The 14,476-nt window shown below is 40.2% G+C and overlaps 1 protein-coding gene across 3 annotated transcripts in view; it reads left to right on the top strand.

Annotated features, from left to right (window-relative positions):
* Positions 1-14,476, top strand: part of GADL1 (glutamate decarboxylase like 1) — a 182,390-nt gene that overhangs the window by 51,313 nt on the left and 116,601 nt on the right. For all 3 annotated transcript variants that reach the window (XR_007128906.1, XR_007128908.1, XM_047738962.1), the window contains exon 9: positions 4,641-4,757. Coding sequence is in view for 1 of the 3 variants with exons in the window: in XM_047738962.1 (XP_047594918.1) it covers positions 4,641-4,757 (117 nt within the window). In the remaining 2 variants the exon portion in view is untranslated. The remainder of the gene's footprint in view (positions 1-4,640; positions 4,758-14,476) is intronic.

Genomic DNA, 14,476 nt, shown 5'->3' with positions numbered 1-14,476 from the left:
CCAAAGTCCATCACAGAAACCATCATCCTGTCTTGGGTCTGTGTCTAGTATGTCATCTCTGACAGAATGTCTGCTCTTCCATAGCTACCACGATATAGTAAAGCTGGCATGTCCATTGGTGGGGGAGGCAAGGTCTTGCCCCACCTACCTGCTATACTCCAGCCAAGGCAGGCCCCGACATCTGCTTGTGGGTGCGCCATTGCTTTGGTGGCAGCCATCTTGATTCTTGGACCAAAAGCCTGCTGGATTAGGTGCGCCTGCTTTACTGCTTCCCTCCAATCCCACCACAGCTCTCACTGCTTTTGGAGCATCAGACTATTCCTCCACAGGTTTTGGAGCATCAGACTATTCCGCACAGGTTTCTAGTAGGTAGCAACAGAGTTGGGTGTGAAACTGCTAAAACTGCTGAAAACTGAAAATCCCAGTTTTGAGCTGGGATAGAAGTATATTTCTCCCTAAAAAAAAAAAAAAAAAAATATATATATATATATATATATATATATATATATATATATATATATGAGAGAGTGAGAGAGAGAAAGAGAATACAAGCAGGGGGAGAGGTGGACAGAGGGAGAAGCAGACTCCCCGCTGAGCAGGGAGCCTGATGCATGACTTGATCCAGGACCCTGGGTTCATGACCTGAATCAAGGCCATATGCTTAACTGACTGAACAACCCAGGCCCCCGGAAGTATATTCTCCTTACAGGATTTCACACCCTAAGAAGGATAGACTCTTTTATTTTTATTTTTTGTTTTAATACATTTCTGCTATTTTAGTCTTTATGTTTTTTAATTTTTCATAAAAATCACCTTGTCACCAGAGCATGCCAGTTCACTGTATCTGGTTTGAAATTCTGTACTTAAAAATTCTGCCTTTATTACAGGTGTACTGGCTTCAGTTGTGTGTCTTTAGATCTATACTTATCTTTTTTCTCTTTCTTTTTTTTTTTAACATTCCAATGATGAGAGGATTTGAAAGCTGTCTGGTGAGACAGATTATCAGATTTCATTCATTCTTGGGTAAAATTCTGTTATAACCTGTTTGTTCTGCTGTGAACCACGGATATCGTGTTCTAACTTTATCTCTTTTTTTTTCTGGTTTTATCTTCTACAGAAATTCCTATCAAAGGGAACTTTGTTTATGTCATGAATTCTTATTGGTGGCCATGGGTGGGGAGGAAGTTTTTATTGTTCTTTCTGTATGGTTCATATGATTCCTTCCTCTCGCCCCCCTCTCTTTTTCTCTCTTTCTGTCCTTCTTGAATTATGATCTTTTCATCTTGGAAAATTTCAAATATATAAAAACCAATATAATGAACCTCTATATACCCATCATGCAACTTCAGTAACTGAGCTTCTGCTCTGTTCTGTCTATACCCCATCCCCTCCCACCACCACTAGATTAGTTTGAAGCCAATCTCACACATCATACTGTCTGATCTATAAATAGTTCAGTATATCTGTCAAAAGGTATGTACTCTCTTTATTTAAAAAAAAAACCCACACACCATTACAAGAAATAAATTCTTAGTATCATCAAATTTTCATTCTATATTAAAATTTTCCTACTGCTTTTTTTTAATAGTTGGCTTGTTTCAATTAAAAATTCAAGGTCCATATGTTGCGTTTGGTTGATTCATCACACCAATCTTTTCTGATCTGTAGCTTCTCCCGCCTCCTTTTTTTCTCTCCCTGCAATTGATCTGTTAAAGAAACCAAGTCTTTTATGCTGTCGAGTTTTCCACATTGTAGATTTCATAGATTATGTCAAGAATTTGAGAATCTAGGTGCTCCCTCCACTGTACACCTCATCTGTTCTCTGGATTTCCTGTAATTTGGCAGTAGGATCTTGAGACTCAGGAAGGCCTCACAGGTGGCTTTCTGTCCTTTACTCAGGATACATCTCCTATCTCGTTTTGCGTTGGTTCTGGCATTATGGGTCCATCTGTTACAGAGCTCCGCATCAACCTCTTACCTCATGAATTTTGCTCCCATTGATGATCATCGTCTAGACTCATTATTTAATTAGGTGATGTTCTCATTTGTTCTCTCATTCCTCCTTAATTTATTGGTAGGCTTACAACCGTAAAGGAAAAGTTTCCCTCATTCTTACTTGGTTTCCCGAGGGAAACTGTTTGCACAACCAGGGCAGGATAAATGTTTGATTCTTCCCGCTTGTGTACCAGTTTTCAGAATAGTGCGTTAGTTGCCTAGCATCTCCTAAAGATAGCCAAAACCATTTTTCTTTTTTAGAATCATTAGGGATAATCTAGCATATTTGATGGGTTTTATTCCGCTGCAGTCATTGTTATTTTCATTGTTCAAATGTTTGTTTGTTTTGACAATGAAAGACCATGAAACTGACATATCATGAAGTTGAGAACTTGAAAAGAGAAGTTTTGAAAAAGTGAAAATTGCTCTAGGCACATTTAAAAGTAGGGACATGGAGTCTCCTCAGTGTTCTTTCAAGTTAGTTAAAACTTGAGCCTGGATTTTCCAAGGACAGATCTTGCATCTGTACTGAGATAATACCTGGTGATTAAGTTTTGTTTTTGTTTTGCTTTTTTTTTTTTTCCAGTAGTTTCAGACCTAGCTCTTTTGTTTCAAGCTTTGAACTCATATTGTTATAGATGTGGGGATAGTACATCAATTTTTTTTTTTCTGCTGTGATTCAGTTCCCTGGCCCAGCGCAATCCATTAAAAATCTGTTGAGCAGTGACCTTTACTTGATGCCATTCCAAAGATGGTGAAAACCACGGAAGCTTCAGAGATTCTAAAGATCTCATGAAAAGATCAGACTCGTATAACCACTGAATGTTTGAAAGTACTTTTGTGTATGAGTGTTTCAGATGACAAACTTTCTTAGGGAATACAGCTCATCAGCAGCCCACAATCAATACTGTTTCCACTGAATTTTCTCATTAATAGCAGGAGATACTAAAAGGGAAAAAAAAATTGGAAGGTTAAATCCAGATCGCAAAAGTTTGATTTCTGAGGCCTGATATTTATAGCTAGATTGTTAAAAAGGTGAGGAAAACTCATTAATAAGCTATAATAGCTTGCAAAAGTATTTTCTCACCACCACCAAGGTGTCACATCGTTTACGAGGAACAGTCCAAACATTAAAGACACCTTCCATGTTTTTAGGAAATTGCTTTTTCTCTTCCTTTTAATGATTGCTGTAAATCCAGTCTCATTTTATTTTGGTTGCTTGCATGATAAAGATGTAATCTGTGGACAGTTGAATACAGGGAAGAATTCCCAAAGCAGGTGGTTCCCCAGGAGCTCTATCCACCCACTGGCCCTGCTTTAACAGGTTCCGGTGGACTGGATTCCATAGGTCACAACCATCTCCCCAGAAGGCAAATGGATTCACTGGGTACTGTCGCTTTGTTTCCTGTGCATCTTGATTTAAAGATGGGGCCCAAGTGTCTTTGCTCTGCCCCACATTCCACTGAGAAATAACTTCTTTCTGTCAAAGGTCAGCTAAATGGGAAGGAGTCTGGTTCAAAAGGAATAACTTCTGGCATTAAGTGGGACATAAAAATATATTGCAAGAACAACTGCGCTTTAAAATAAAACTGAGAGAACAAAATGACTCCATCTTAAATGGAAGGTAAAATGACTTTTATAGGCAGGGAACGTTCTTGTCACTTAGTCCTCAAGGGCTCTAGAGTCTTAGGATTCTCATCCCTTCCCCCACCTCTACCTTCATCTGCAAATTGTTGCTCCAAGGCACTTCCACGGTGAGCAATGCATCTTTGCTGACATACTGGGGCAAATCTGTGGGCAAGCAATCTCATGTACTTCCATCTACCTGGCTGCTATAAAGTTTCTTACGGGGGCCAAGGTGCTTGGCTAGCTTGGCCGGAATTACCGTCCACCTCTGTGTGTTCCCACAGTATCCCTTCTCCCCCACCCTTCACCTCCATTGCCCTCTGGCACCTGTGCACTTTATAAGCTCCAGCCATCAGCTGTGTGAAGAGGCAGAATCATGGTAGGAGTGATGCAGGTTCTCTTTTCTAGAACATTCTAATGGATTTCTCTGTTGGGGTACCATTTTGCAGAGTGTATCCCAATGAGGTTACACTATCCCAGTTTAATGTCAATTTGTACTTATCATTCTCTTTGTTTTGTAACTGCACTTACCTGTTAAGGAGACAGGCAAACAGGCCTCCACGGTTTGCACCTGGAGCTGTTTATTTTCCAATCATCCTTGCTTTTATTTCGCAGAGGTGTAACAATGCTGGCGCTCAGGCCTCAGTGAATCACCCCCAAAAGGAGGTAGGAATCACACAGAAGGCCATTTTGTCATTGCAGCGGAGGTTACTCACTTTGTATGTGAGAAATATAAAGAACAGAAAACACATCAGGAAGAAAATGAAAGCAAAATCAGTTAACAGTGCATATGGAGTTGGGACAAAGGACTCTTGTCACAGCATTGTCTAGGTTTCCTAGACCACTTGGAATAGACAAGCGGCCATATTGTGGAGAAGCTGAAAAACACCCTATCTGAGTCATTACCTCCAAAGGAACCAGATAAATTTCTGGCTGCTTAACCGTTATGTTTATCCACCTATTACAGGACAAACTTAGTGCTAATGCTGATGGTTCTTGTGTGTGGGTCCTCCTCACAGGGAGCAGCTCCATTTCTCGTCTGTGCCACGTCTGGTACAACTGTTTTGGGAGCCTTTGATCCTCTGGATGAAATAGCAGACATCTGTGAGAGACACGGCCTCTGGCTTCATGTAGACGTAAGTGCATTTGTATGTACACTTTGGTTTAACTTTCTAGTCTATTTGTAGCTTTGCTGGGAAGTCCTTTGTGTTCTCAGAAACTAGACACGAGGTCCCTGGCTACTTTTATTTAAGCGTGTATTTCTAATCAAGGGAAATAAATCCGCCATTTTCCATAAGGTAATAAAGAAGAGGATCCCAAGACTTAATGTAAATTTTGGTTTTGTTCTCCAGATTCCATTTTATTTCCTCTTCTCTCGCGAACCATTCTCTTTGGTCCCTTGAATCTACTGTCATTGAGGCAGGGACACAATGAACTACAAAATCAAGAGACCTTGACTTTGGGCTCCAATTGGCCTCTTCTTCATTGCAACTTTAGCTGTTCAGGCTTTAGTTTCACTTATAAAGAGAGGAGTGTCTTCTAGCTCTGACGTTACATGATTCCAATCAGCTGGAAAATGCAAACAGCTGCATTACATAATTGCCTGTTATAATTAAAGCAGGTTTTATCTGGATCCATGATAGATAATTATTTGAGAGACATTGGGATAACTTACATTCTTCATAATTTTCTGACTTTAAGAATTGGTTTTTTTTTCCCTAATTAATTTTGTAAGTCCTGGGGTGGTTCATAATAATTTTTTCCTTAATTAAAGGTAACTATTCAAATTCTACTCATCTAGAGTTAAAAATTTGCTTTCAGACAGTTATGAATACTTGTTGAGCTTTTGGGTTTTTTTTTTTCTTTCTTTTCTTTTGGTAAAACCAGGAATTAATTAGTTTGATTTAACCCAATAGAAGGGACGGTTGACAGTATAGGGAACTTTCTTCTGGTAAGTGAGTGATTCATAGCCTCCTTAGCAGAAAAAGAAAGAACACTATTTTTGACTTTTTGAACGGAAGGTAACGGCACTTGGGGGATATACCTGCACATACTTTTATAGTTTGTATGATCTTATGCTTTCAAAGTAAAGTGTGTTACAGAGAGAATTTTTCAGCAGCTCAAGGCTCTCATTAAGCATATGCTAATACTCGGTAAAAGCCGCCATGATATAAAGCTCCCTCGAGTTATAGGCTCTATTAGTATGCCAGTGGCAATCCTTCAGGTAGATTATTTGTGACTTTAAATGGGATTGTAGCATTTGTATCTTTTCACATTTCAACTTTTATCTTATTGATTTTTATAGATTTTGGAGCATAATAATACATTATGTCCTAAAAGATAATATGAAGTGAGTACTTTGTGACTGTGGAAATAAGGAGGAAAAATCAAATCTATCAGCAGTTGTACTGAAAAATTCCATTCTCATAAAAGAAACATCAAATATGGATTATATAGTTTATGCAAAGCAGACCAAGTACAGCAGTTTCTAAATTGGGAGTGAGATTAAGAGACTTAAGAGAGGCTCAGAGAGAATTGTGACTTAGAAGTATGAATGAAAACCTCCTTAGATTTTCTTAAAAAAAAACTGAAGGTGGAATTTTTGAAGGAAACACTTTTATAAGGAAATGTTTAAGCCACACAAATTATTAAAGATTTGCACACAGTAGGCATCTAGTAGTATTAGACAAAATGGGACAACAGTTTAGCTGACCTGGTAAAGAAATTAGCTCTCACATTGAGGTAATATTCACGCATGCTTTAATATTACAGGCTGGATATAAGGTAATATTACATTATATTATTATAATAATAATATTGAATCTGCTGATAACATTTGATAAAGGGGCATGCAGCTTATCTTAAAGAAACTTCATACACCACATATAGTTCATTAACTTTAAAGATAAAAATCAACAAAATTGCAGTAGTCACCTTGGCCTGCTTGAAATTTTCTATAAAATACTTTAAAAATCCTTTAAAAAACTGGCATCTACTTTGTTTTTTTAAAATGTAATTACGGTTACTGATCCTCATGGACATTTCATAAAACTGAGTTGCCGGGCATAGTAAACATTTTATTAATTCTAAGATACACTGATTTTGTTTACATTTTAACATAGTTGAAGGTGGTATGTTGATGTCTTTTTTTTTCTTTCTTTGGGGTACACAAAAATGGTGACTCTTCCATTGGATGGTGTCTTATATTTGGTTAATTACAATGCATATTTACACAACTGCATAAGGAGAACTTTAGTTTCCTTTTTTCTCCGGGAGGGCAGATGTGACTTCAGCCTCTGCCTCAGACTAGAAAGCTCTGGCTTGTCTGGCTCTTCTCTGAGGTAGAGGCTGTGGCTGCTGCAAAGCTTGGCGCTCCCAGGGGAGCGTCCTGACATGCCTCAGGCACCCAGGGGAGGTAGCAAATGCTGTATTTAAAGTCTGGGGCTTTAGAAGTTGCTAGATCTCCATTCCACCCTTGCTTCCACTTCCTTGTGTGGACTGGGCTTATGATTTATTTCTTCTTCTGTTTTTTTTTTTTTTTTTTTAAAGATTCTATTTATTTATTTGACAGACAGAGATCACAAGTAGGCAGAGAGGCAGGCAGAGAGAGAGAAGGGAACCAGGCACCCTGCTGAGCAGAGAGCAATGCGGGGCTGGATCCCAGGACCCTGGGATCATGACCTGAGCCGAAGGCAGTGGCTTTAACCCACTGAGCCACCCAGGCACCCCTGATTTATTTCTTAACTAACGAATTAAAGAGAAATATGTTAAGTAACCTGTGCAGTGCCCAACAGGTAGTCATAGCTCTATAAATGACGGCCCTCCCTGAGGTGAAAAACCTTGATTCTTCAACATTTAGGTAATTGGTTTGCTCTTTTGAGGACTCTTTTGAGGACTAAGTCTGTGATGGAGCTGACTCTGCCATGCTCCTCTAAACTAGGGAGCTAATGCCTTGAAAGAGTTGACATGATTTGAAAAACTTGCATGCACCAGCATTGGGAGCATTTGTTTGCTTTTTTGGGAGGAAGAGGAGGCAGAAAGTGGTGCAGAAGAAGGGAAGGTGTGAGAGTATGGTGTGTGAGACTCCTGAGCTCCTCTCTTTCCATCACCCTCAGCTCCCACGCTGCCTTCTACCATGTGGCCCTAAGCTATGATGTTATCCTGAAGTAGGAATGGGCTTTGGCTCCCAGATCTAATACTTAATGCCTCTGAGACCTCGGACAAGTCACCTTCCACCTTTGAACATTAGTTTTTCTACCAAAAATTTGAGGTAATAATGGCTCCATTCCCAATGTAACATTGTATGGGTTCAATAACCGTGGAGGTGTTCAACACAGCCCAAGCTGGTCCCCTCATATCCCCTCACAGCCATCACCCTTTCTGGTCCTACAGAATGAAACTTAGAAGTCTGCTCAATTGCAAGGACCAGTCTGACTTCCTGATTACTCACATTGATGCCCCCTCCCTTCCCTCCAGACTTCCTGACCATGGGGTTTCCTTGCATTTCCTATTCTCAGCCATTTTGTCCTTTGTTCATAATGTATAAGTCTCTAGTGGACATCTTCCCCAAGTGCCAGGCTTCTTTTCTCTCATTCTTAGCTTTTTGATTTGCGAATATTTCTGAAAGCTATTTGGCTGAAAAGATCCAATTAATAGGATCCATCTAGGCCCTTCCTCGTGGGCCAAGAGTTCCTCTGTACCCTTCTACCCACCCTGTCAAGCATGTGCTCATTCATTATTCAGAAGGCCACCCCCCAGCCCATGCCTCGTTATCAGCATTTGCACGCTGTGTCTGTGAGAATGACAGTCAGCATTGCAAAGGATATTGTCTATTTTATTCTCAAATACAGAGAACAAACTGGTGGTTGCCACACAGGTGGGTGCAGGGAGGTGAAATAGGTGAAAGGGATTAAGAGGCACAGAATTCCTGTTAAAAAATAAATCACACAGACTCAAGATGGAGGAGAAGTAGCAGGCTGAGACTACTTCGGGTAGCGGGATATCAGCTAAATAGCTTATCTAAAGATTGCAAACACCTACAAATCCAACGGGAGATTGAAGAGAAGAAGAACAGCAATTCTAGAAACAGAAAATCAACCACTATCTGAAAGGTAGGACTGGTGGAGAAGTGAATCCAAAGCGACGGGAAGATAGACTGCGGGGGGAGGGGCCGGCTCCCGGCGAGCGGCGGAGCAACGGAGCAAAATCAGGACTTTTAAAAGTCTGTTCCGCTGAGGGACATCGCTCCAGAGGCTTAACTGGGGTGAAGCCCAGGCGGGGACAGCGCGGCCTCAGGTCCCGCAGGGTCGCAGAAGGATCGGGGGTGTCTGAGTGTCGCAGAGCTTACCGGTATTAGAACGGGGAAGCCGGCTACAGAGACAGAGCCGAGGAGTGACTCTCAGCTCGGGGTTGCCTTGAACCGGTCGCAGGCTCGGTCAGCTCGGAGCACGGCCGGAGGCCAGGGTGACGGGAGTCATTGGGCGCTGTTCTCTGAGGGCACACTGAGGAGTGGGGCCCCGGGCTCTCGGCGCCTCCAGGCCGGAGACCGGGAGGCCGCCATCTTCATTCTCGTCCTCCGGAACTCTACGGAAAGCGCTCAGGGAACAAAAGCTCCCGAAAGCAAACCTGAGCGGATTACTCAGCGCGGCCCCGGGTAAGGGCGGTGCAACTCCGCCTGGGGCAAAGACGCTTGAGAATCACTACAACAGGCCCCTCCCCAGAAGATCAACGGGAAACCCAGCCAGGACCAAGTTCACCTACGGAGGAGTGCAGTTTCAATACCAAGGAGAGCGGCGGAATTCCAGAGGAGAAGAAAGCAAAGCATGGAACTCATGGCTTTCTCCCCATGATTTTTTAGCCTTGCAGTTAATTTAATTTTTTTTTCTTTTTCTCTTCTGCTAAATTTTTTTTAACTTTTACCGTTTTCTTTTTTAACGTTTTTTAAATAGTTTATCTAATATATATATGTTTTTTCCTCTTTTTATATTTTTTCTTTATCAGCTTTCTTTTTTTAAATAGTTTCTTTTTTTTTTTTCTTTTTGAACCCATTTTTATCCCCTTTCTCCCCCCTCACGATTTGGGATCTCTTCTGATTTGGCTAAAGCATATTTTCCTGGGGTTGTTGCCACCCTTTTAGTATTTTACTTGCTCCTTCATAAACTCTTATCTGGACAAAATGACAAGGCGGAAAAATTCACAACAAAAAAAAGAACAAGAGGCAGTACCAAAGGCTAGGGACCTAATCAATACAGATATTGGTAATATGTCAGATACAGAGTTCAGAATGACGATTCTCAAGGTTCTAGCCGGGCTTGAAAAAGGCATGGAAGATATTAAAGCAACCCTCTCGGGAGATATAAAAGCCCTTTCTGGAGAAATAAAAGAACTAAAATCTAACCAAGTTGAAATCAAAAAAGCTATTAATGAGGTGCAATCAAAAATGGAGGCTCTCACTGCTAGGATAAATGAGGCAGAAGAAAGAATTAGCGATATAGAAGACCAAATGACAGAGAATAAAGAAGCTGAGCAAAAGAGGGACAAACAGGTACTGGACCACGAGGGGAGAATTCGAGAGATAAGTGACACCATAAGACGAAACAACATTAGAATAATTGGGATTCCAGAAGAAGAGGAAACAGAGAGGGGAGCAGAAGGTATATTGGAGAGAATTATTGGAGAGAATTTCCCCAATATGGCAAAGGGAACAAGCATCAAAATTCAAGAGGTTCAGAGAACCCCCCTCAAAATCAATAAGAATAGGTCCACACCCCGTCACCTAATAGTAAAATTTACAAGTCTTAGTGACAAAGAAAAGATCCTGAAAGCAGCCCGGGAAAAGAAGTCTGTAACGTACAATGGTAAAAATATTAGATTGGCAGCAGACTTATCCACAGAGACCTGGCAGGCCAGAAAGAGCTGGCATGATATATTCAGAGTACTAAATGAGAAAAACACGCAGCCAAGAATACTATATCCAACTAGGCTATCATTGAAAATAGAAGGAGAGATTAAAAGCTTCCAGGACAAACAAAAACTGAAAGAATTTGCAAATACCAAACCAGCTCTACAGGAAATATTGAAAGGGGTCCTCTAAGCAAAGAGAGACCCTCAAAGTAGTAGAACAGAAAGAAACAGAGACAATATACAATAACAGTCACCTTACAGGCAATACAATGGCACTAAATTCATATCTCTCAATACTTACCCTGAATGTTAATGGGCTAAATGCCCCAATCAAAAGACACAGGGTATCAGAATGGATCAAAAAACAAAACCCATCTATATGTTGCCTACAAGAAACTCATCTTAAACCCGAAGACACCTCCAGGTTTAAAGTGAGGGGGTGGAAAAGAATTTACCATGCTAATGGACATCAGAAGAAAGCAGGAGTGGCAATCCTTATATCAGATCAATTAGATTTTAAGCCAAAGACTATAATAAGAGATGAGGAAGGACACTATATCATACTCAAAGGAACTGTCCAACAAGAAGATCTAACAATGTTAAATATCTATGCCCCTAACGTGGGAGCAGCCAACTATATAAACCAATTAATAACAAAATCAAAGAAACACATCGACAAGAATACAATAATAGTAGGGGATTTTAAAATTCCCCTCACTGAAATGGACAGATCATCCAAGCAAAAGATCAACAAGGAAATCAAGGCCTTAAATGACACACTGGACCAGATGGACATCACAGATATATTCAGAACATTTCATCCCAAAGCAACAGAATACACATTCTTCTCTAGTGCACATGGAACATTCTCCAGAATAGATCACATCCTGGGTCCTAAATCAAGTCTCAACCGGTATCAAAAGATTGGGATCATTCCCTGCATATTTTCAGACCATAATGCTCTGAAGGTAGAACTCAATCACAAGAGGAAATTTGGAAAGAACCCAAATACATGGAGACTAAACAGCATCCTTCTAAAGAATGAATGGGTCAACCAGGAAATTAAAGAAGAATTGAAAAAATTTATGGAAACAAATGATAATGAAAACACAACGGTTCAGAATCTGTGGGACACAACAAAGGCAGTCCTGAGAGGAAAATATATAGCGGTACAAGCCTTTCTCAAGAAACAAGAAAGGTCTCAGGTACACAACCTAACCCTACACCTAAAGGAGCTGGAGAAAGAACAAGAAAGAAACCCTAAACCCAGAAGGAGAAGGGAAATCATAAAGATTAGAGCAGAAATCAATGAAATAGAAACCAAAAAAACAATAGAACAAATCAATGAAACTAGGAGCTGGTTCTTTGAAAGAATTAATAAGATTGATAAACCCCTGGCCAGACTTATCAAAAAGAAAAGAGAAAGGACCCAAATAAATAAAATCATGAATGAAAGAGGAGAGATCACAACGAACAACAAAAAAATACAGACAATTATAAGAACATACTATGAGCAACTCTACGCCAACAAATTTGACAATCTGGAAGAAATGGATGCATTCCTAGAGACATATAAACTACCACAACTGAACCAGGAAGAAATAGAAAGCCTGAACAGACCCATAACCAGTAAGGAGATTGAAACAGTCATCAAAAATCTCCAAACAAACAAAAGCCCAGGGCCAGACGGCTTCCCGGGGGAATTCTACCAAACATTTAAAGAAGAACTAATTCCTATTCTCCTGAAACTGTTCCAAAAAATAGAAATAGAAGGAAAACTTCCAAACTCATTTTATGAGGCCAGCATCACCTTGATCCCAAAACCAGACAAGGATCCCAACAAAAAAGAGAACTACAGACCAGTATCCTTGATGAACACAGATGCAAAAATTCTCGCCAAAATACTAGCCAATAGGATTCAACAGTACATTAAAAGGATTATTCACCACGACCAAGTGGGATTTATTCCAGGGCTGCAAGGTTGGTTCAACATCCACAAATCAATCAATGTGATACAACACATTAATAAAAGAAAGAACAAGAATCATATGATACTCTCCATAGATGCTGAAAAAGCATTTGACAAAGTACAGCATCCCTTCCTGATCAAAACTCTTCAAAGTGTAGGGATAGACGGCACATACCTCAATATTATCAAACCATATGAAAAACCCACCGCAAATATCATTTTCAATGGAGAAAAACTGAAAGCTTTTCCGCTCAGGTCAGGAACACGGCAGGGATGTCCGTTATCACCACTGCTATTCAACATAGTACTAGAGGTCCTAGCCTCAGCAATCAGACAACAAAAGGAAATTAAAGGCATCCAAATCGGCAAAGAAGAAGTCAAACTATCACTCTTTGCAGATGATATGATACTATATGTGGAAAACCCAAAAGACTCCACTCCAAAACTGCTAGAACTTGTACAGGAATTCAGTAAAGTGTCAGGATATAAAATCAATGCACAGAAATCAGTTGCATTTCTCTACACCAACAACAAGACAGAAGAAAGAGAAATTAAGGAGTCCATCCCATTTACAATTGCACCCAAAACTATAAGATACCTAGGAATAAACCTAACCAAAGAGACTAAGAATCTATACTCAGAAAACTATAAAGTACGCATGAAAGAAATTGAGGAAGACACAAAGAAATGGAAAAATGTTCCATGCTCCTGGATTGGAAGAATAAATATTGTGAAAATGTCTATGCTACCTAAAGCAATCTACACATTTAATGCAATTCCTATCAAAGTACCATCCATTTTTTTCAAAGAAATGGAACAAATAATCCTAAAATTTATATGGAACCAGAAAAGACCTCGAATAGCCAAAGGAATATTGAAACAGAAAGCCAAAGTTGGTGGCATCACAATTCCGGACTTCAAGCTCTATTACAAAGCTGTCATCATCAAGACAGCATGGTACTGGCACAAAAACAGACACATAGATCAATGGAACAGAATAGAGAGCCCAGAAATGGACCCTCAACTCTATGGTCAACTCATCTTCGACAAAGCAGGAAAGAATGTCCAATGGAAAAAAGACAGCCTCTTCAATAAATGGTGTTGGGAAAATTGGACAGCCACATGCAGAAAAATGAAAGTGGATCATTTCCTTACACCACACACGAAAATAGACTCAAAATGGATGAAGGATCTCAATGTGAGAAAGGAATCCATCAAAATCCTCGAGGAGAACACAGGCAGCAACCTCTTCGACGTCAGCCGCAGCAACATCTTCCTAGGAACATCCCCAAAGGCAAGGGAAGCAAGGGCAAAAATGAACTATTGGGATTTTATCAAGATCAAAAGCTTTTGCACAGCAAAGGAAACAGTTAACAAAACCAAAAGACAACTGACAGAATGGGAGAAGATATTTGCAAATGACATATCAGATAAAGGGCTAGTGTCCAAAATCTATAAAGAACTTAGCAAACTCAACACCCAAAGAACAAATAATCCAATCAAGAAATGGGCAGAGGACAGGAACAGACATTTCTGCAAAGAAGACATCCAGATGGCCAACAGACACATGAAAAAGTGCTCCATATCACTCGGCATCAGGGAAATACAAATCAAAACCACCATGAGATATCACCTCACACCAGTCAGAATGGCTAAAATGAACAAGTCAGGAAATGACAGATGCTGGCGAGGATGCGGAGAAAGGGGAACCCTCCTACACTGTTGGTGGGAATGCAAGCTGGTGCAACCACTCTGGAAAACAGCATGGAGGTTCCTCAAAATGTTGAAAATAGAACTACCCTATGACCCAGCAATTGCACTGCTGGGTATTTACCCTAAAGATACAAACGTAGTGATCCGAAGGGGCACGTGCACCCGAATGTTTATAGCAGCAATGTCTACAATAGCCAAACTATGGAAAGAACCTAGATGTCCATCAACAGACAAATGGATAAAGAAGATGTGGTATATATACACAATGGA

The sequence above is a fragment of the Lutra lutra genome, chromosome 1, assembly GCF_902655055.1.
Source record: "Lutra lutra chromosome 1, mLutLut1.2, whole genome shotgun sequence".
NCBI classification, from domain to species: Eukaryota; Metazoa; Chordata; class Mammalia; order Carnivora; family Mustelidae; genus Lutra; species Lutra lutra.
This window is presented reverse-complemented; position numbering and strand designations above follow the sequence as displayed.